The sequence below is a fragment of the Leuciscus leuciscus genome (assembly GCF_965113295.1).
Source record: "Leuciscus leuciscus genome assembly, chromosome: 19".
NCBI classification, from domain to species: domain Eukaryota; kingdom Metazoa; phylum Chordata; class Actinopteri; order Cypriniformes; family Leuciscidae; genus Leuciscus; species Leuciscus leuciscus.
Window position 1 is genome coordinate 9,849,781 of NC_138743.1, and position 24,512 is coordinate 9,874,292.

Consider the following 24,512-nt stretch of genomic DNA (forward strand, 5'->3'; position numbering starts at 1 on the left):
AATGCATCTTTATATTTGTCATCATATTTATATAATATTAATATATACAAAATTTAAAACATGCCATCCCCAAACAACAACAACAACAGTTAAAAGAAAAGTCAATAAATTGACGATCATTTATTATTATTAATAATAATAATACTGTTGTTGTACTTTTTTCAAGGAAAAAAAAAATACACCAACAACTATGCGAAACAAAATAAATCTGGTAAGTGCCAAAACATGTCCAAACCTTTATTTAGTGAGTCTCGAGAGGATACAGAGCGAGCGAGCGAGCGAGCGCTCTCCCCTCCTCCGCCATGTGATGACGGACAGACTGTATCACCGGAGCGATGCTTGAAGTCACTCTCATCAGCAACAAAGCGAAGCAACAGCAGAAGCAGCACTGACGTAAACCATCCACCACATCACCGGAACCATACGGACCTGGACCGACACCATATCGTCTCCTCCGAAGGGCGAATATGATGAAAACGGAGCGCTGAGGGGTCGTGATGATGCTCGGACTCCAATTCACGGCAACATTTGAAATGCGCGATAAATGGAGACTCATGACAAGAGATGCTGCAGGGTGCCGCATTGCCTGCCCGCTTGATGATGCTAGGATAGAGCAGCGCTTTTAACCGTGATGCTCGTTCTTAGATGCTTTTGGGGTGGGATGGAATGAATGAACGAACGGATTTTGTGGTCGAGTCAATGCCTCAGATTTGATCATACAAACTAAGACGATTTCAGCCTGCTTAAGCCATAGACGTATCGATGAGCACGACCACATGAATGTATGTGAATTTATGTTGCAGGACAAGCATCAAAAACCCACGATACAGGTGAACTCATAAGGACTATAGAGTGTATGAGGTGAACTATCAGTGTCATAGCTACACTCAGGACCATCTCCAAAGTCAGGTTTTTATTTGAAAGCACTGCAGTGACAGGGCTCTTTATGATTGGCATTTTCATAAAAAATTGCATAGGGCATATTTAGTGTAGTATATAGTACAGTATAGTCAGCCTTGGTCCATTGCAAGGACAATGACTCATTTACAGGCAGGCCTGTCTCCAGAAACCCTGGAGAAAGCCAAGGTGGAGTTAAAGGAGAACCCCGACACTTTACATCAGGACATACAGGAGGTGAGGGACATGATCATCACCCGTCCAGACATTGGCTTTCTCAGGACAGACGATGCTTTCATCCTGCGCTTTCTCAGAGCCCGGAAATTTAACCATTTCGAGGCCTTCCGCCTCTTGGCCCAGTACTTTGAGTACCGGCAACAGAACCTAGATATGTTCAAGAACCTGAAGGCCACCGATCCTGGGATCAAGCAGGCTCTGAAGGATGGATTTCCTGGAGTTCTGTCCAATTTGGATAGATACGGGAGGAAGATTCTGGTTCTTTTCGCGGCAAACTGGGATCAGAGCAGGTAAGGTGCTATTGGATTTTGGCTAATTGTGGGTAATGACACGCTCTGTCTGAGCTGTCTTTTCAGCATCAATCTTCTGTCATTCACTAGAGCATGATGTTAAGTTAAAGTTAAAGGTACAGTAACAGTGTACATCACAGTGGCCATGTTACATATTACTATTTGTAGTGACAAATAAGGATGTCTGAGATGTTGACAAGAAAATCTTTAAAACACATGTGCCTGGTTTTTAGAAATGTAATTCTAATTAAGAACATTTATACCATTTTCTACGTCAAATATATATGTAGATCTTTAAGAGATATTTTAACCACTAAGGGTTTGATGTTCCAATGTCCATCCAAGCCATAATGGGTGATGACCTTTGACCCGACCCAATATTCTACATGACTGTCCTTCATATATGTCATTGTGTTTTTTATTTGTAGTATGACAACATAAATTCAACATGGATGCACCAAGTACTTTTGGAATATTTACTGTTATCTTCTATTTTAAAGAACAGACAGTAACTCTCTCAAAATGCATCATCTGATAATAATAATAAAAATAAAAAACGTAATGACCTTGACATACATTCATGAGTCTCATACAGTCTAAGGGTCTCTGGTCTCTTGGCACATGTCAAAATGGCTACCTGCATGTACAGTACAACATGCTGACTTTCACTAGGCAAGTAAGAGTTTTCTTTTGGTTTTGTTGCATTTATTAATTAAAAACCTATATATAGCCTAGCCTCATTTATAATGTTTTATTTTAGTGGTTAGCGACCTATATAGGCTTGGCTGAGACTTCAGACTCAACAAGGGTTAATCTATCATCAATATGCCCTTGAGTAATGCACTTCATCTCAGGTTACTCCAAGGACACTGTCCATGCAATAAGTGCACTGTAAGTGACCTTTGGATGATCTAATAAATGTCAAATTATTTAATTAAATAAATACATTTCTTGCAGTGTAATCTAGGGATTCATTGTATCCTTAATCATCAACTCTTAGAAAAAAAAGTTCAATATGGTTTTAAAATAGAACCCTTGGTTTCTTGACTCAATTTTAAAGAACACTTTATAGTTTATATAAGGAAAATTGTATAAATGATTGCTTGTTTAAAAGGATATTTCAAATGTGTTTCTGGTGATAAAGAATGTGTACAATGTTTAATTCATAAAATTGAATTACAATTTAAAAAAAATGAATTAAAACAAAATAAATTAACTAAATTCATAAGATAATCCCTTGATGACAACCCCTAAAAGATTATATATATGAAGCACCTGACAGAAACCGGTAATGTTCTATATAGAACCTTTTCTTCTGTGAGTGAGGTTGTGTGTATATACTGTAACATGTATACTAGTGTGTGAGCTAAAATGTGACCTAAAGTTCCAAATGAAATAATTTTTATTCATCCATTGAACTCAGCATGAATTTATGGCCCAAAGCCAAGAGTTTAGCAAAGCACTCTCCATCTACAGTGGGCTCAACAATCTTTGGACACTTAAGTCATACATATTTTGTTTGTAATGCAGTCACATGCATGCATATTTAATAGTGTCACCTTTTTGGGACCACTGTATATGCATTCATTAGTTTATGCACTGTGCACGAAATTAAGATTACTTAAATGATATATGTACATGTATTTCTCCAGATTTAATTTGTTTTAATGTTGTGATAAATCATGGCTTTAACTGTTGAAGTCTCACCTCTTTAGACTGAAGAGTACATAGTGCTCGAGTCCATATCAAACAGCCTTTGAATCCATGCCAGTGGCACAATTGCCTTGGATGGCAGAGCTCTTGGCATCCTCTCACAGGAACAATGTGTGATGAGAACTAGGGTCGCTCCTGATTTGCTAAATGTATTCAAGCATTGTATATATGATGTGCTTATGCCCCAGAAGTTTAAATACCAATATTGAATAACATGAACTAACTGTATACTCAGCACATTTAGAGTTTGTTTGCAAACCTTCCTAATGTCTTGTGCTTATCTGTAGGTACACTTTTGTGGATATTCTGCGAGCTATTTTACTTTCTCTGGAGGCGATGATAGAAGACCCCGAGCTACAAGTAAATGGATTTGTCTTGATCATTGACTGGAGTAACTTCACTTTCAAGCAAGCTTCCAAGCTAACTCCAAGCATGCTGAGATTGGCAATTGAGGGCCTGCAGGTAACACAACTGTTTGCTTTTAATCTTATGTTTATATAGAGAATCAACATGGATGTTACAAAAGAATTCTTCAAATTTGTGCCTTCATGCATCTAAACGGTTCAGTCGATGTTCTTAGAAGCAATGTATTATGGTATTAAATATGTAATGTGTATGAAGCATGCGTCAGATATAACTAATACGAATTGCTTAGGGAAATTCTGCATGTGTGAGGCTGAACAGGTGCTTGTAGAGGAATCTTCTGTCAAATATTTGTTATTCTGTTTGTGAGTAACATGAACGGGAGCTGACCCAATCATCTAACGTAAGGGAACACCATCTGCATAGAAACCAAGAATGAGTATTGTGTTTAATTTACCCAACTCAAAAGTAGTTTATAAGGTTGTACAACAGCAGGAGGCAATGCATTGAGAAATAGTTTATTGTGTTAATAGTTTGCTTTGGAGTTGTTATTCAAGTCTTTTATATTAGTATGCATCGGTTTGAGATCCAGTCCCTTTCATTGTAATTAAGTACAGCACAGTTTTAACATTAATTAGTGGTGTTCGCTAAGGTAAGCATTTCTATTATAATTGCTCATACATAGGTTTAAGGATTCAAACAAACACTTAAAAGGATAGTCATCATTTACTCGCCCTCATGTCGTTTCAAACCTGTATGACTTTCCACATTCATCTGTGGAACATAAAAGAAGATATTGTAGGAAATGGCTCAGTGTTTTAGTCCATACAATTATAGTCAGTGGGGTCCAGTGTTGTTTTGGACCCCATTGACTTTCATTGTATGGACAAAAAGAGATATATTACAAAAGTACAAAAAATATCCAAACAATTTTGAGAGGTAGTTATACCCTTTGTGAGCGAGGTCAGTAAGTTTTAGTCCAATGTAATTACATCAACTAACATTTTAGGGAAAACGAAAATCCTCTCAAAATGACACAAACACAACATAAAGGATATGATAAGATTAGCAAAACTGTCCGATACTTACATTGAGAGGAGTTGAGAAATATAAGCAACAGATATCATAGAGACCTCAGCAACCGCATAGCAACACCCTGACAACCACCCACAACACTGGTGGAGTGTTTTGGATGGACACTCACATTGCATAAAATGAACAAATCTAGTTACACTATTTTAACATCACTATTACACATAACTGAGCAGCAATCGTTCATTCTGCTAGAAAAATGGTCACTGTGCATTTAACAAGAGATAATCTGCGCATAGACATTTCCAGATGCAGCAGCCTCTTGAAAGCTCTCATTTAGACATCACTTCTTTGAGGAGGGCTTGGGTCTAATATGACATGTAGGCAGTGCAGAGTGAGGCCTGTTGACTGAATATTAATGCGGGTGCATGATGAGCCTATTCCACATTCCAGTGCCTCTTCAGACAGATTAGCCGGTGAATAATTGATCGTCGCCATTAGCATCTTGCATCCACAATGTGCTGTTCACATCGAGTGGGACATCGCTTTTGTAGCCGTTTGAAAGGGAAACAATAGCGTAGATTGAGGGAAAAGAGCCCCAGCTAATTAGTTACAGTTCAAAAGAGTGCTCAGCAGCTAGCTTGTCAGCAGAAGTCATCTCTTACATGTGTAAATATTTACAGGAATTCAGATTTTGGGCATTTTTGATCCAATTTGCATGCATAAAAAGTTACTAGGATCGACTTGATGAATGCATGGATTTACAGATATACACTACTATTCAGAAGTTTGAAGTTATTACGATTTCCTTTTTCGGAGTGTCTATTTAGACTATTTTGTTGGCAGAGGCTATTTACACCAACTCCGCCCTCTGGCGTCTGGTTGGGCCAGGCAAAATTATGGAAGATGATGAATTGTCAGCAGGAGCAACAGTAAGGCATGTGGCAGAAAGTTTTGACGCAAATCGATCCTACTTCAAATCTGCCTTTATCCAAACTCGCTCTACTCCCTTTTCCCATCACATATCAGATCGGAATGGCATTTATTTTCAATAAAAATAAAGAATATTTGAAAAGTGGAAATAAAGTGTCTAACATGTGTTTAATAATAAAGTGTTTATTGGTTAGGGTTAGGGTTAGGTGAAGGGAGAGCTTTATTGTTCCAATAAGGCGGCATCCATTTAATAATTTTAATAGATATAATAATTTACAATCTATGTTATTATTGCATACCATTTAATGTACAACACTGAGGTGCAAATAGTATCTGAGAGTATTTATACTATTTACTAGTATAAATAGCATCTTACTACTATTCACTTATTGAAAATAAAATATTGCTAATTTTACATAGTGTAATTAGAATATACGCAATTTTTACTTAGTGTAAATAGAATCTATTGCTATTTAAAGTGTAAATAGCAGCTATCGCTAAGAAAATATGCAATTTTTAATTAGTGTAAATAACATCTATTCCTAGTTGCACGTGCCTTTATTTTTTTTGTTTCTGAAAGAAGTTAATAATTTTATTCAGCAAGAAAACTGATCAAAAGTAACAGTACAAGATTTCAATATATATATATATATATATATATATATATACTATACAGACTTTTGCATGCACATGAGAAACATTCCCGTGCGCACAAGAAACTTTTTTTCCATGCTCATGAATTACAATTTCTAGATTATGTATACTTTAACTATTGTACGTCACTGCCATTTTACTATGAAGAAAAGGAGAGTATGGATGCTCATGAATTAGTAAAGATTGTAACCTTTATGTGCTGATGGCACAATACGGCTTTGCTCATTGAGTTGATAAAAAGTGCTCAAATTTTGGATTTCGTTAGAGCAGTTTGATCAAACTTGGAGAGCATAAGAGACTTCTTTCAAAAACATTAAGAAAATCTAACCGACCCCAAACTTTTGAACAGAAGTGTATGCTGATAGCGTTTTCCAAACACTTTTAGGTCAGAAAATGACTGAGAGAATGCTAGAATGAGAGGTGTGACGCCCTATGGTTCTATGTGACAGTGACAGACCAACAGTATGTACATTGAGTCATTAAACATGACGTTTAGAGCCCTCGGGAAAAACGCACAGCTCTCCGACCCGAAAGTGCAGGGTCATGTAAAGCGTTACATCAGTCTGATGCCATTGTTCATATGGACATCTGTCTGTCACAATCATCAACGTAATGAAGCATTAAAACCTTTTTTGTAAGCTTTTTGGTGTTTTAGCATATTGTCATACCAGTGAGTGAACACATGAAAGAGAGAGAGAGTGACAGAAACAGAAAGGAAGGCCATGGACTGAAGGAATAGGAGAAAGTACTAAGTACGAAGTTCGAACATAAGTCCCTTATGGTCTCTGATCATTTTATCTTTCTGCTGAGTCCATTTAATGAGCTAGAATCTGTTGCTTTTGAAAGTATTGTGCCAGAAACTGTATGTATGTTTTGCAAGGTTAAAATAGAACTAATGGATTCTTCCTAGAAAACCTCATGCTTTGCAGGCAGTGATCATTGCCTGTTCTTGGAGGTAGTATGCTTTTATTATTAGTTTACAGTTGAGCCATCTATCATATATGTTTCCTAGCAAATGGTGGCTCAGAAATGAGCACTTGATGTGCAGAAAATGGCTGTTCTTAGCAAAATCAATAGACAGCAACATACTCCCGAGTCGAATAGAAGTGAGAGAAAGTGGTCCTGGCTTTCCTGGAGCAGTGCTTTGTTGTTTCAGCCTCTGTTGTTTGCTTCTTTGCTTTGGACATGCCTTTTGTCTCTCTCAGTCTTGAGAAATAACCCACGCTTGGCAGCCAATCACAATGGGCCAATCTTCCCCAGCCCACCCCATGCCGAGTTTCCCTGGCAACCTGTCTAACCGCCATGCTATGGACCCTCCAGATGGGCTGTGCTCACAGAGAGACACGCACTCATGTCACTCAGACACCGTGTCCGTATGTGTGTTTCTATGTATGGCACTAAAAGTGCATCTTAAAAAGCACAGGAAGTTCATTGTACTGACAGACTGACGTGCATCACATTGTTGCATTGCATTCCCATTGTTTTATTGCTTGTCTGGGACTGATGTCAGTTGTCCTTGTTCCATGTTACATGTACTTACCATAGTAATAACTGTAAATGATGCATAATTAACTAACTCTCAACCAAGTCCTAATCCTACACTTTTTATTTTATTTTATTATAATAATACATTTTATTAGCTATTTTTGTGCTATTATGTGCTATTTTGGGGGTATTAATAGTGTTTATTTCTTGTGCTGTACATTTTTTTTTTTTTTTTTTGCTTGTCTGGGACTGATATCAGCTGGAGTATAAGCAATGATTTTATTTTATTTGTTGTGTGTATGCAATATAGTTTAGTAAGGGATAGTTCACCCAAAATTACAATTCACGAGTTCACACTTACATACAATTAGGCCCCGTTTGCGACAGAACTTGCACTGCGTCAAAGGTGCGACCTATATTTTCGGGATTCTGATTGGCTAACATGGGCTTGAGCTTCTCGTTACACTGCCACCTACAGGTTTGGCATGCTCTTGACGGCATATACACGGGTTTGTGTAAACAAACACTTTTCTGAAAACGGAGAGGGTGAAATGTCCGTTTATGAAAATAACCGGCCACGTGTAAACGTAGCCTTAGAGGGAGTAAAGTTTAATGGGTATTTGGCGTGCTGTCCGGGGGGAGGGCTCCGAGCTCGGAGTTCGGCCCGAACCCAGAGTACTCTCCCCTGTATGTAAATGGTTAGGACGAGAATTGTTGAGAAGGGGTGGTGGAGGGATGCTGCTAAACTGTCAACGAATTGAGGTGAGAATCCTGAATATATATACACCTCTTATCATTGATCGCTGAGTGCTCTCCACTCGTGTTAATTATCTGAACTTGCTCCTCCCGAACTTTGTTAATAAAAACATAATTTCTGTCACCATTTACTCACCCTCATGTCATTCCAAACCTTTAACTAAAAAAATTTGTTGGAACCTATTTATTTTTGAAATATCTTCTTTTAGTGTTCAATCCGAGGGGCGGGATAAACGGATTCTTTCAAATTCCCTCTGCACGCAATAGGATAGTGCTACAACCAACCACCAGCGGAGCTAGTTGATAGATTAAACTTTTGCCGTATCTATTCCTTTTTTAAGAATGACTGAAGTGCCGTTCTTTGTTCTTTTCTTAAAGAAAAGCTTAACTCCAAGTCCTCCAGAGTCATGGCCAAACACAATTCGAAAGACCGCTGTTTGCCAGCAGCAGCAGCCATTCTTTGTTTTCAAGTAGCAGGGAACTTTCGCAACTTTGTCGTCATTATGTTAAGCCCGCCCGCCGACTCTATACACGATGTGATTGGGCTGACTAGAGTTTGGTTTGTCCAGCTCGAAAGCCAACGGAGAGTTGCTAGACCACCCTGGCTGCAAAATAAAATTTGCTTCCGCTAGGGTGCATCTAGATTTCTAGGCTAGGGCAGGGCATGAGGTTTGTACAATATTTATAGTGCCATGCAGTCTATGTCCCATAAGCAAACACAGGGAAGCGTGATCCAGGGAAGATCTTAGTCCCTATTTAATTAACAGAGCAACTTGCACATGGAATGGGTTTGGATCCCTCACACCAGACTGGCTCATCTGGATGCTAAGATCCGTTGCCTCCCTGAAAGCAAAGCTTGTACGCGTCTTGCTTATCTGGGAAACGGCACTAGACATATCTGGGCCTGCAGGACTAGAGTTAGACTAATTGTTTTGCTCTCTGCAAAGTGGCACAGTTATGGTCGCGCTCTGTTTATCGCACTATAACGGGACTGTTCTGATCTGTAGCAGAGCTGACAGCTAGTGAGTAGAGCTTCATCTTTGTGTTACCGGGCTTGCGTGGCTATACGCTCAGTGGGCTGGATCTGGCAAGTGTAGATAAAATGTCTCCTGTAGAGCTCCAATTATTGACATAAGCAATGGCATGTGCCGGAGTGTGAAGCTTCGTATTGCTGGTTTGCTCAGTTATGGTTAATTTGTCGAAGTATTGCTAACGGGATGCTAACTGTAAATGCTGATAGACAAAAAGTCTGGCTACAGAAGACTATTTGTATTTTTGGGTAAAGAAATCATGGTTTTTCTCTTCTAAAGGCTCTTAGAAATCCGGTTTCTTATCCAGGAATCCTGTCACTAAAACTAGGACAGCTCACTGACTCTGACTGGAACGGTATGTATTATTTGGTTAAGGACCATGATAAAATACTAGCTTTTCCTCAGGCTACGTCTTTCAAAAGGACTACAACAAATGGATTTTTTTTTTTCTTCAATTACCTTGCTGGAGTTCAGTTGTGCATCATCAGTGGCTCCTGAAAAGAGAGGAATGTTTCATGTCAAGCCACTGAAACAAAATGTACAGATGACATCAGCGGTCCATCAGCTTATACAGAGACTAAAAACAACCCCATAAAGCACAGCCATTCTTTGATAAACTGTAATTTAGCAGCGCTGTTTAAAACCGGTTATTATTTAACATTGCAGATGTTTTAAATGGTTCCTGATTGTACGATGAGGCACTTTTAAGAGCAATTATCCTGGCTTAACTCCTTTCTAGTCAATCTGACATGCTGCCAGAATCTATGTTAGGTGCTTGATGGATTTGTATTCAAGCTAATACAAGCAAACTAAAACCTTTTTCAACAATCCATTTGAGTGCATCACTTGACCAAAACAGGATAATTATGCATAAACCTGTATCACTCCCGAAGAGTCTGTTATATTTTTGAGTAGTTCATTAAAAAAACCTTGACATTAACAAAAATGAGTTGTTTTTTTTGGTCTGCTTTTTGCTCTACCGTAGCAACTTCAGTTACTTAATTTAATGTTTTGTCACTGGCTTAGTGTAGCATGGTTTCACTCATGTACTGTATTTTAATTATAATGAATTAAGTTGAATTTATTTGCTTTGTAAGCATCCAGATTTCCATTTACCGCTACCACTTTTTGGTTTTGCATGTTTGTTTAGCAAACCTGCTGGTTTTAAATAGATAGTTAACTCAAAAATGAAAATTATATTACCATTTACTCTCCTTAGTGTGTTTCTAGGACATGACAACGATATGCTTAAAATGGAGAATCTTTTCCTTTGAGTTTTCCGGGTACAGACGACACCATTGTCAAAACGATCCCCGTTCACACGGATCCATGAAAATGACTAAAAACGCTGTATTCTGCTGCCAGGCCATTAGATGGCGATGAAACGTTATAGACTGCGCTATAAACATGTAATACGCATGAGCCTGACGTCATTGTTTTCAGAGATTCGTGTTTTTGTTGTTTACACGGAGACAGTTTTCAAAAACTTGCACTTTGAAACCCGTTTTCAAAAGTTTGCGCCAAAACGCATTAAACGTTTTGAAAACGATGTTGTGTAAACAGTCCCTAAGCCGACAGTCGGCCATCAGCCAACGTCTGACCATTGTTGAGCGTCAGTCGGCCCAGTTTTTGTGGTTTGTTCCACACTGTCAACGCTAATTGGACATCGTCAGGGGTATGGCCGATTGAGAATGTTGAATCGGCATCCGTCTACACCTTTGGTGAGAGGGAAAACTCTGATTGGCTGTTTAGCTTAGCAAATGAGTAAGTGCACGAGAATAAAAGCGAAAGTGAGCAAAGAAGGCTGTCCTAATTTTATGTCATCTTACCTAAGCAAGTAAGGGTGTAAGAGTTACATTCAAGCTATTTAAGGCATTAATAAAAATAATACAAATTACAGGAAAAATGTGTAAATATGCCATTTTGATGATCAAAGATGAGTTTTAAGGGATACAATTATTGACTACAGGGGGACTTTAAAGGCACACTATGCAGTTTCCGTTTTTCTCAAACAGCGCCCCCTAGAGTCGCTGTGGAGTACTTGTATTTAACATTACTGTCGTAAATACCACTCTTCTTTGTCGACTCTGCCATGATTCACGTCTGAAATGCGTGCTAGTGTCTTCCATAGAGGCTGCTTCATATGTTGTTGATGTATGTGACGTCGTGCCGTAAAACAAGTTGTGATTCTCGCGAGATTTGTCGGGGCGCCACCTTTCAAACTTGCATTGCTGGTTTTGCCAGCGGCGTCCCCCCCTTCTTTGCTATCGGGATGATTCGCCCTACTACGAGTTCGTTTACCATCGAAATGATTTCGAAGCTGTTATATTAAGGTACAAATCTTGCATAGTGTGCCTTTAACAAAGCTTTTTCAGCATCACAGGATCAGATCATGTGAATTCTGAATTCCAGAATCCAGGAAAAAGAGCATTGTGGCAGCTTCCCCTCCCCCGTTTCCCTCTGTCTCCTCCCACTGTCACACTGCAGGGACACAGATCAATCAGGTTCCACCAGCTCACACCAGAGTTTAGCTCTTCATGTTTAATGCAGCTGAGACCTTTATCTCACTCGGTAGCAGCAGGTCCCAGAGCAGAGATATCATCGTATGTGCTGACACCTGCTGGCAAATGCCTCATAGCCCCTCCTCTGAAGCGCTGGCCAATCACCATGCGCTTTTCACCATCACCTGCCTCTGTGTCAGATCCAGTGCCAGATCTAACGCCCACAAGCCTGTGGTCTGCTGCCGGACGCTGTCCTGAAGGCCTTGGTGTCTATACGGCCTGCTTACTTTTACTTGCAGCTGTCCACCATTAGCATTACGCCAGTGGCGCCAACAATACAGTTCTGTTATGATTTGAGAGTCAATCAGAAGCATTAAATAAGGCCATGATGTGATCAAGTACACTGAATTAAAAAAATGCATAGTATGTTTTAAGATTTTTTTTTACATTTTAGCAGCAAATGTTAGGACTTAAGTTACTAAATGAAGAGAAATGTCTGTATTTGGCTGTTTGTTGAAAGAAGAGCACACTAAAATGAGTGTATATGTTCTCTTTAATTTTCTATTATCAAAAATCTTATTGATTGATTTCTGAAGGATCATGTGACACTGAAGACTGGCGTAATAATGCAAAAAATTCAGCCATTTCAAAAATAAATTACATTTTGAAATATAGCCAAAGAGAAAACGTATTAAATTGTAATAATATTTCACAATATTACTGTTTGTACTGTATGTTTGATCAAATAAAGGCAGCCTTGGTGAGCATAAGATACTTTTTTCTTATAACTTATCTGATTCAAATTTAAACCCTGTTACCTAGACTTGGAAGTCTTTTACCGTCATTTTTTCTTAAGACTTGGCATCATTATGAAGCTTTCCGGAACCCTTGCAGTCAGCTTTATGAATATGGATTACTGTTCAGGGCAGATTAGTGAACACAGCAAAGTATGTATCAACTTCAGCAGTGTGATATCAGGAGAAATAGGAATTATGCCCACTTTTTGGTGTAATCCTCTGTGGAATCGTGAACGACTTCAAGGTACTTTAAATGAACATCAGTAACTCTCATGTGAACCATCTTCTATTTGGAAAAGTATGAGGTTGTATGGTGTAGAGGCAGTCATTGGTTTCATAAAATCTGATTTTGTTTTCTCCTCACAAATGCTAGGAATTACAAAATGTGCATATTTGTTTACATAAAATAACTGATTTGTTCTACTGCATAAGTGGATCAGTTTAATTGTATTAAATAAAATTCTATAAAAAAAATATTTAAATAATAATATCATGTTTTATAATTATATATACATATAATTTATTTATTTCCCACAGGATAGCTTCCCAGCCAGGTTTGGAGGGATTCATTTTGTCAACCAACCTTGGTACATCCATGCTCTGTACACAGTCATCCGGCCTTTCCTCAAGGACAAAACAAGAAAAAGGGTGAGAGAATTATTATAAATTTTTATAGTTTTTCTTTTTTTCTTCAGTCACTTATATCACATATTATTGTTAGCTGTTCTGTTTATGTAAACATGAAACTATAGGCTTTTCATATTCATACAGACCAGTGCAACAAAATGCACAGTGTAATGCCATATAAATAAGTGCAACACTGACCGATAAACAGTAAATGCTGCAGCTTACAGTTAGTATGAAAACATAACCAGGCAAATAACAATATTTATTATGTTGTGTATTTAGATTTTCATGCATGGAAACAATCTGAACAGCTTGCACCAGCTGATCTTACCTGAGATTCTGCCGTCTGAGCTGGGTGGCATGTTGCCTCCTTACGACATGGGCACCTGGGCCAGGACTTTGCTTGACCACGCGTATGACGAGGAGACGGACTACTGCCCCGAATCCTATACCTTGTCTGTCAAAGACCTGGAGAAAGATCTATCCCCCAAAACCATGAAAAGGTTTGTTCTTGTAATTTTTCCAGTTTTTACTTTTTAAGTTTATCTCGTTTTTTTTTTCTTCTGTTGCCATCTTTATTTAAGTTTTTGCAAATATAGTGGAAAAAGAGGACAAGAAATAATGGTGAGGGCAAAATCGCCGCATTAAAACTTGCACCGCCTGCACAAGAACCATGACTCAATGTCAGAGCATATGTGTTAACCGCTAGATCATCTCGAAGATGTTTTAGTTTGCTCTCCAGTGTTATTATATTATATTATATTATATTATATTATATTATATTATATTATATTATAGTAGTATAGAACAGTATAGTATAGTATATTCTTATAGTTTTAGTAATAGTACCCCTATTATGTTTTTTGGATATTATTATTATGTGTAATATAGCTGTTTGTGAATGTGAAAGGTCTGCAAAGTTTCAAAATTCTAAGTGCACAATAAATGGAGAAATTGTCTCCTAAAAGAAAGAACCAATTCTGAACTGTCTGAAACGAGTTGGCAGTAATTCCAGTTTGTATACAAATGGTTTGTAACAAATTTGCATGAACAACGTCTACTATGACCCTCAAACACTGTAGTTGTAGAAGAGGCCTGTAAAAGTTTGGTCCGTATTGTCGACATGACGAGAAGTTGCTGTTTTCTGCACTGAGAAAGCAAATCTACTTTGCACCAATTCTAAAGATTGAAGCATTGGAATTGGAAAGATGCCATTGTTACTGTTCATATCACTGTGTATCAAGCACCGAGGAAGCCTTTGGAGCTAAAATTCCAACACTGTCACGACCAATTCGTACGAGTGAGTAAAAGGTGGCTAATTCATACGAATTCGTACGAATTGTCTAAACCCACATGATGGGTATTGGGTAGGTTTAGGTAATTCGTACGAATTCATACGAATTGGGCAACTCGTAAAATATGTTCGATTTAGCAAGAATCGTACAAATTCGTACAAGTGAGGTCGTAATGGTATTTAATAATTGATATGAAATAATTTACGGTATTTGAAATAAGACTGAAAATATACTTAAACTTTACTTATATACTTATTAACTTTCAAAAACTAAAAAGCTAAATAAAGTTGAAGTTGAAGTGCTAAAATCACTTAAACTAAAAATGAGTAAATAAATTAAAGCTAAATAAAAAGAAAACTAATTAAAGTAAATGACAAAAGTACATAACAAAAAATTAAAATAAAATTAAAATAAAAAGATAAAAGCTCATTCAAAATATTAAAGTGCCTCTATTATGCTATCTTAAAGGGTCCCAATTTTGTTTTGGAGGTCTCCTACATGTTGTCACGAAACTGCTCAGAGACACGAAGTAGGAGAGATCCAAATGCAGCTTTATTGTGTGGGGCAATCCAGAGGCGTAATCCAATGTACAGGCCAGGGTCATACACAGGCAGGCAGTCAAAAACAAAGAAACAAACAAAACAGGCAGGGACCAGAGGCGAGAGAGTAATCCAGGGAACAGGGCAAGATATCCAGAATCAAGAAACACAAAAACTAGGAGAATGCTCAGAAATGCAGTGAGACGCAAACAAGACTTCGCGGTGAGTGAATGAATGAACATGGTATAAATAGACTGAGACTAACCGGATGATGAGACACAGGTGAATGCAATCAGTGAATGAGGTACAGGTGAATGTGATCAGTGATAAGTGATGATGAGTCCAGGCAGTGAGTTCTGGGAAATGTAGTTTGAGAGTGATAATAGTCTTATGTGGAGTGCCCTCTGGTGGCTCTCAAGGGCAACTCCAGCTGGTGATCGTTACACATGTATTTTACATGTATCCAAGGCCAAATATTCTCATAATATACATTGCAGCATCACCTCTTTTCTCACAGTGTCTTAAACGGTTTGAAAAAGGATTTGTCTCTCTAAACCCCTCCTTCCCTAAAGCTTACTCTGATCTGATTGGTCAGATGGCCCAGTCTGTTGTGATACTGCTTACAAAGTGTGTTGGAAACAAAACACCCATTACCAATTTCCAACCCAATCTCACGACAATTCTTTTAATTAATTCATTCATTTAATTTAATAAAACATATTAAATAATTGAATAATCAAATTGCCATGAGATCGGGTTGGAAATTCAGATATGTTAATGGCTGTTTTGTTTCTAATTTTAGTTTTAGTAATTTTAGCACTTCAACTTCAACTTTATTTTTCTTTTTTGAGTTTTTGAAAGTTCATAATAAGTATATTAATAAGTAAAGTTTAAGTATATTTTCAGTCTTATTTCAAATAATATAAATAATTTTTTGAATAGTTTTAAAGGGATAGTTCACTTTGAAATTCAATTTTGGTATTGTTTAGCTTACCAAGGGCTTCCAAGATGCAGGTGTCTTTGTTTCCGCAGTAGTTTCAATTTTGATATTTTTAGGTCAAACCGTTCTTGTCTGTCAGTCATATAATGCAGGTCTATGGTCATTATCTCAAAGAGCATGCACAGAGAAGTCCAAATTAACAATTCCCCATCGTAGCTTCACATTGATGGCCTAAGACACGAAATGAGCGGTTTGTGTGAGAAAACGAACAGTATTTATATCGTCCAAGACCACGTCCAAGTGATCTGCTTGCGCAGACTAAGCCAGAACGCGCGCACACGTCACACACCAGGAAGCGCGCGCGCCCTCAGATCACTGCGACGTGGCTGTGTACAAGAGGTAAAAACGATATAAATACTGTTCGTTTTCTCACACAAACCGCTCGTTTCGTGTCTTAGGCCATCAATGTGTACTTACGATGGGGAATTGTTTAATGTGGACTTCTCTGTGCATGCTCTTTGAGGTGGTGACCATAGACCTGCATTATATGACTGACAGACAAGAACGGTTTGACCTAAAAATTTCAAAATTGAAACCACTGCGGAAACAAAGACACCTACATCTTGGATGCCCTTGAGGTAAGCTAAAACATACCAAAATTTAATTTCAAAGTGAACTATCCCTTTAATGTTATTATTAGTAAACAATTAGCCTGGTCCTACCAGACTCTCGTACATTTCATTTGTACAGAGAGTCTGGCCACACTCCATTGACGAGCGTTAACTTCCTTGAAGGCGGGTACTCTGGTGAAGTTTAAAACTATTGGATCTGCCCAGAGCCACTTTGGGACTGCCATAACCAATCGCTAACGTTTGGTCGTTACGTAACCCTACAGCTCAAACTAGCGCACGACCTCAACGTCATCGTTCTCAGCCACTCCCTCTGTTCGCTGACTGGACCGGTAAAAATTTGGCCTGAGAAAACCCACGAATACACCACAAACCCAGACGGAGTACTGAAGGAAAATGAAAATTGAGTGGAAGTACGTAGGAGGGCAGAGCCAGGCTAGTTAACAATAACAACACTGGTGCTCTCTAAAACAAGCATGTGATGTCATGTCACTGCACTGGCCATATTATGTATGTTGTTTATTTCTGTTATGATTGTTTAATGAAATAATTTGGTTGCTTGCCATGGAAACAGCGTTTGCTTGCTCGCAGTCTTCACTCAAGTGGAATTATCAAGAGAATTGCTCTGGATAACAAAAATAAGCAGCTTTGCTAGAGGCGTAAAGAAGCTACAGTGTTTCTTAAAAGAGTCACATTTTAGCAGCATACTGTCTGTTTCTTCTTGGTTACAGTGCTTAGCAACTGACTCCCTGGCTTTATGATTAAACACAGCTCTTTTTGATAAAATAAGCTTACAGTCTGTGATTGACCGGGCGACTTTAGGAACTCTTGTTGTGCATCGTTTCACTGATCGAGAAAGGGTGAGGTGTCTTGACTTACTGGGTCATGAAATCAGCACGAGGGAGTGAAGTTGCTGTGCTAAATGATGCACTGCCTATGTATGCAAGCAAAAACACATGATGGAGGTTTACCAGTGGCAAACATTTCATCTTTTCTTGCTGCAGCTGGGACTGTACGTGTGCAGAGAGACGTTGGCTACCAAATATAGCCTAGATCACAATGACTTTGCGCTCATATCTGAAGCAACTGTTTGTAGTGTTTGAATTATGCCAAAGCATCCGGGGGGCGCAGCATTTGGGGGAAAGTATGTCTTAGATGTTCTTCCACTGCTAAGATCAAAGAACAGTTACTTTAACAGCTTTGGCTATTAAACGAAACCTCCAAGTCCGCACATAACACATCTGAATCCTGCACTCATTATTCTCTAGTGTTATATTATTAACATAATTCATCATGTTTAGCTGTGGGAACAGTTCGCTGGTGATGATCTATATATATTGCTCTTCATTTCCAGCTATGCAGTTTAATGGATACTGGTCATACATTGGGGCTTTGGTTTACTCTGGTGAAAAACAATCCCATTAGTCTGAATTTCATAAAAATGTTTTACCTCTTTTCAAAACTGCAGAAAATGACTTCACACATAAACATTTAAATGTGTGATTAACCTTTCATCACTGAATTGGTTGTGAGCATAGCATTCAACTGAACATATTCAACTGAAAGGTAATTATTTTATTTTATTTTATTTTTTTAGTGCAAAAAAGCATTTTGAGCATTTTTTCTTTCTATAAAGACCCCAGTATTTTACATTTCTCTTTATTATCCAAATAGAAATGAATGATGCTAAACCACGTCCCTAGTACATGTGTTATTGACTATATACACAAATACATACACACACACACACATATATACATATATATATATATATATATATATATAGGGGGACCCATTTTTTTATAGCCCAAGACAATGTGTAATTGAGATAAGCAATTCATTTGACTGTACTGTCCAATGAGAACTGTTGTGAACTTGTCAGATTCATGCAAACAAGATGCATCATTACATTTCTACTTCCAGTCAGTGATGAATCAAGCAACAGTATTGTAGTATTTACTTTGAGTGCTTTAAATGTCCACTTCCATATTGTGCTGAGAAGGAATGTGAGTCCAGGAATGTCTGTGTAGCATGTAGCGCACAACGTGACTTGACGTGCTACACCCAGTTACAATATTCGGTAGTGCCTAATTGAATCAGAAACAAATGTAATCAGATATTGGATTTGACTCAAAACACAAAGCGATTCAAAATTCCTTCCAATAAACCACCTTTTCTTTCAATAGTAAGCAGTATGTTCAACACAACGCATTCTCATCCCAAGTCGTCATATACTGACGCTTTTGACATTTCGTCTACATCGAACGCACATGGCACCCTTTAGCGTCAATATGAGACGCACAGAGCTTTGTTCGGTCATGGGTAGGTTTAGGTCTGGGGTAGGGTTAGGGTTAGACCGCTAGGAGGCGCCTTCTGGCCCATATCTATCTGCGTCTCATATTGACGCTAAAGGGTGCCATGTGCGTTCGATGTAGACGAAATGTCAAAAGCGTCAGTATATGACGACTTGGGATGAGATCGGGCTGGTTCAACAATATGAATTGGAAATGCTGGAAAGAGGAATTGATTCAGTTCAACAAAGTTCATGAATCAAACGACTCAAGATCAGAGTTCGTGAATCAAATGATTCAGTTTAAAGAGTTGTTCAAACTTCTCTCGATCAGTTCAAGTACAAAAAACAAAGTCTTTCCATTTCAGAAGCAAAAATCAATCAATTCCACAAATTGAATCAAAGTCCTTTGAGTCCGAAAACAAAAGAAAATTGGAAATATCCTACCAGTTGATGGTTTCAAATTCGGTTCAAAGGGAAAACAGTCCATGGGCACTGGTCAGCTCTAGCCTGGAAATCCAGACCCAAGTCTGAAAGATTAAGGGTCTGGCATTGAGTAATGAAAATCGCCCAACTCGAGGGGTGGTCCCAAGCATGCATTTGAAAAACTCACTGCATGCAATTGGATAACACTACGACCAAGCACTGTCGTGATTGCGCTGTCACTAGTGCTGTCGTCATCTGTTTAGCTCCAAGCATGCATTTGAAAATCTCACTGCACGCAATTGGATAACACTACGACCAATCACTGTCGTAACTGCGCTGTCACTAGCACTGTCGTCATTTGTTTAGCTCTGGCCCGCCTATATCAGATACACCGATGTGATTGGTGCAGCTTGGCTACAGGGGCATAGTTAATGAGCATCATTACTCAATGCCAGAGTAACTTGCTGAGCAAATTCAAATTGTGCTCTCGCGAGAACTCTGGATTTCCAGGGTAGGTCAGATCGCCATTTGTGCACATTTAATTGCATCCACTAGGCAGACGATTCATCTCCAAAGGATTATTTATGGCACAAAACAGGATACACTTGCCGATCACGTTCACATAGGAAATAAACAGAACAAGAAAACCCAGCCTTGCAAACACAATAATTAATTTCTGATTCAACATTTCCATTACAAATCATATACATGTGCATCTCAAATGACACATTAATCCAACTTTTCGACAGTTTTTAAACACATCGACACTCATAAATCACTCTTTGTCTCAACTCATGATACAATTAGCAGTTACACGTGGTAGCTTTAGCCGTGAGCGCGGCCTCCTCAACTCAGCTCATATCAAATAATTTCTGAAATTGACTAATCTTTCATATGATAACAAATTTCACTCACCAAACCGAGACTGCATCACATATTCACTTATTATCTCGTTAGATTATGATTATCGTTTAGTGCAAAGAGTTTCTCGAGAAACGCTCCGTGTTGCTGTCTCATCTGATCTGTTCTCATCTGACTCAATCTCTCCCCTGCTCATGCTGACAGCGGCGCCAGCGCGATCGAAATGCGCCACCACTATTGGCTCTCAGGGGTGTCGGTCACTGCAGCACAATCAGTGATTGGATGAATAGCGTTTCTTTCTAGAACACATTAATTCTTTTTTTTTTTTTTTTTTTTTTTTTTGGGTTACCCGGGTTACATCTGATTTAAAAAAGCTAACACCTCCCACATTCTTCATAAGGGTACATTATTCAGAGCAATTAAAACCACACTTTGTCATTTTGTCTGCTCTGGAAAGTTCACATGGACGGCTTTTTTTCTAGTTTTCTCTTGTGTTTGCATCAGGTTGCACTCGAATAGCACATATTCTTGCTGTGACATTAGTCCCACAGCTTTTGTGCGTCTAGCTCACCGATTGGCTGTGCTGCAGCAACTGCACATCCTAGGACGAAGTGGCTCTGACGCGTGAACCAATGAGACTCAAGCGCTTCAGAGCCCGCCAGAATGGGCGTGGCTTATAGCTATAAAAGCCCACCATTTCACCATAAAATCAGATTTAATCTACTTCAGTGACCTTCATGTCTCTGCCTCATCACAAAGCCTTCACCGTCGAATCAAGCCTTTCAGCTGGAATGAGCATTATCTCAGCGGACTAGCGCTGCCTTCTCTTCAGGAAGCCGCTTCTCTTCTGTAGCTGTTCTCCTGTGGCCGTCCGGCGACACGCTATATCCTTTTACTGTGCTGTGTGCTCGCCGTCGCGACTCATAGCTGTGTTAAAAGAGCAAATATTTAGAGAGCGCGAGCATTGTTCCAAATGCCTCGCTCTCCCTGCACCTTGTGCGGATCCCTTCTGCGCGAGATGGACGGGCACTCGGAGTGAGCCTCGTGCCTGGGAGCCGCCCACGCGGAAGCTGCACTCTCTGCCGGCGACTGCTCTCACTTCGAGAGCATGCTGCGAGAGCATGCCGGCGACTGCTCTCCACGCTGCGGACGCGGTTAGCTCTCTTCAAAGAAGATGGCGACACCGCTCTACCATCTCTTCCTTTTCCCGACCTCCTCGAGCCGCGGAAGAAGAAATGCCGCAGCCAATGGCAGCCCGAGCGCATGGATGTAAGCGAGCCCACGCCAGCCACGTCCCTGCGTGCCTAGTTTCGACCACTTTGCTTCAGAGAACAACACTCACTGCCCAATGTTCTTCATTATGCATTCCCTGCCGTCTCAATGTTGCCTCAGGTCAGAGCGGAAGACCCAGGTTTGGTTCCAAGAACTATGAGGAAGGACCTCCTCATGCAGGCGAACGGGACGATTTGGCACCTTCGCCCAGACCTGTGGGCCCTTCATGTGTGGCCCCTCAACAGGTATTCTGGGACCTCCCAGAGAGAGTCCTAGATACGATTACTGAGGCTAGAGCGCCCTCCACGAGGTGCCTCTACTCCATGAAATGGTCAGTGTTCTCCAGCTGGTGCGCAGCTAGGAACCTCAAACCCTATTCATGTGAGGTACCAGTCGTACTCTCTTTCCTTCAAGAGCTTTTGGACGTGGGGACGCTCCCCCTCCACACTCAAGGTGTTTGTGGCGGCTATAACAGGGATCAGTGACTCTAGAGTCACTCTCAAGCCGAGGCACGGCTATGTACCCAAGGTGCTCTCAACACCGTTCAGAGCTCAGGTTATCATGTTATCAGCTCTTCTCCCCTCGGGAAACGACGGGGAGGTCAATTTACTCTGTGCAGTCAGATCTCTCAAAATCTACCTGGAGCGTTCTGCACCATTCAGGCAGTCAGAACAGCTCTTTGTGTGTTTCGGTGGCCGCACCAAGGGTTTACCGGTCACGAAGCAGAGATTATCCAGATGGATAGTGGACGCCATCTCTCTTGCTTATGCCTCTCTGGGTCAGGAATGTCCCATAGGCACTCGAGCCCATTCCACGAAGGGAATGTCCTCTTCATGGGCCTGGTCTAGTGGTGCACCAATTGAAGACATATGTGCAGCGGCCGGTTGGTCCTCGCCCTCCACGTTTGTCAGACTTTATAATTTGGAGGTACCCTGCTTACAAGCTCGGGTTCTCTCCGTTTAACGAGTCTGGCCTGACAGTAGTCTGGCCTTTTTTCAGTCTTACACAAATTACTGTCATAAGCACAATTTATCCTGTAAGTAAAGTGTTCATATGGAGCGAGTTTGGCCCCTAGAGGCTTCTGCCCGCCTTTTATGTCATAAGGCCCGACTTTCCCTTTTGGGAACCTTTATTAGTGGCTCATGGTACTGTGAATCTCGGGCTTATGCCCTAGGCTCCAGTTCATGACGGAGTCAGTTGCTATAGTGCGGCATTTTACATTGCGTCCACACTGCGTATAGCTACGCAATACGAAGTGACCGTTCTCGAAAGGGAACGGACTCGGTTACTAACGTAACCTTGGTTCCCTGAGAGTAGGGAACGAGTATTGCGTAGCCTGCCGCACTATTGCAATCTGTCAGGTGTCTTTTGCTTCAGTCGATTTAACTGTACTTTATGGCAAAATGGTGGGCTTTTATAGCTAAAAGCCACGCCCATTCTGACGGGCTCTGACGGGCTTGGGTCTCATTGGTTCGCGCGTCAGAGCCGCTTCGCCATAGGATGTGCAGTTTCTGCAGCACAGCCAATCGGTGAGCTAGACGCTTTGATGGTGCTTGCTGTGCAGCTGCACTGTGTTTTAAATATAGGCTTCAATATTCTCAAGGAAAGGAGTTTCCCCACTGTGTATAGCTACGCAATACTCGTTCCCTACTCTCAGGGAACCAAGGTTACGTTAGTAACCGAATACGTTATGGTTGGTTAAAGGTGCTGTAACTGATTTCAGAGTTTCCCAAAAGCTTCTCTTTTTTTTTGTTGCTGTTTGCTGTTTGCTGAGACGTGGGATTTTTCAAGACACCTATTTCAGTGATGTCTTTCAGGTGGTGTATTTCATGTGTGGAATTGCGCACACACACACACACAAAAAAAGGCAACTTATAACAATATCACTTTTAAAGTCAACATAAAATTATTTACTTCTTTAATTGAAGGACTATATCATTTAAATATGATAATGACTGGCTGTATGTTACCTCTAAAAGATCATAGCCCACTTTTCACAATCCACTCAAATCCCAATGGAATCACCCTGTCCTACATTATTTCCTTCTTGATATTCAGTACATCAAATATATCACAGTTCTGAAGGTAAATGCATTGCAAACTGATTTATTTTGTTAGATCTCACAATTGTCTGATAAGAAACAGCTGTTTTTGTTCATGATTACAGGCAGGGTTCATAGAGTACATAAATGCGTCCATCAGAGGAAAGTGCCCCAGATCTGTGCATGAACGACAGCACACTGTCCTCAAAGCTTCTTATGTCTCTACGAAAGAGCTAAATCAAAAGTAGGCCAACACAGTGTACTAAGATGACATGTTCCATTACACATCCTTCACTTTAAATGATTGTGACATGCACAATGCATCATTAATTTGTACTACTGAGTTTGTAGTGCTCTGTGTGTGTGCTTAAATGTTTCATTGGGGTCCAAATGTCTAAGGTTATATATATATATATATATATATATATATTTTTTTTTTTATATTATTTATATAATTATATTATTTACTTAGATTTTTTATTATTTAACTTTTCTCCATTATTGTATTATCATATATTATCAAATTGTATGCACATTTGTTTTATTGTCAGCAGCACTTTATAATAATAATCCATTCAAAAATATAAATCCAATAAATAATTAATAAATAACATTTTATATTATTAAAAATTTGTGCGTTTATTTCCAGGTTCAATTTATTTTCTAGTTTAGATTTTCAATGCACTCTCAGAATTTTTTATTTCTCGGTTGTGCATCTCGAAATCCAGTTCCCGAGATGGCATTCATATTTTATTTATACCCGCAGGTCCCAGTCCGTGGTGGAGCCAGGTGTCCTAAAGCGACCAGAAAAAGTGAAAAGCGAAGAAGAGAACATGCAGCCGCTGCTTTCGCTGGACTAAAGGCTCTTAATTTCCCAGGCAACGAGTAAACGTCAAGACCCG

At 39.6% G+C, this 24,512-nt stretch overlaps 1 protein-coding gene across 1 annotated transcript; it reads left to right on the plus strand.

Moving 5' to 3' along the window:
- The first annotated feature begins 271 nt into the window (after positions 1-271).
- clvs2 (clavesin 2) lies at positions 272-24,512 on the plus strand. Its single transcript, XM_082148282.1, has 5 exons — positions 272-1,424; positions 3,425-3,599; positions 13,227-13,337; positions 13,599-13,819; positions 24,377-24,512. Exons 1-5 carry the CDS (start codon positions 1,036-1,038, stop codon positions 24,468-24,470), a joined length of 990 nt encoding a protein of 329 aa, XP_082004408.1. The 5' UTR covers positions 272-1,035; the 3' UTR covers positions 24,471-24,512.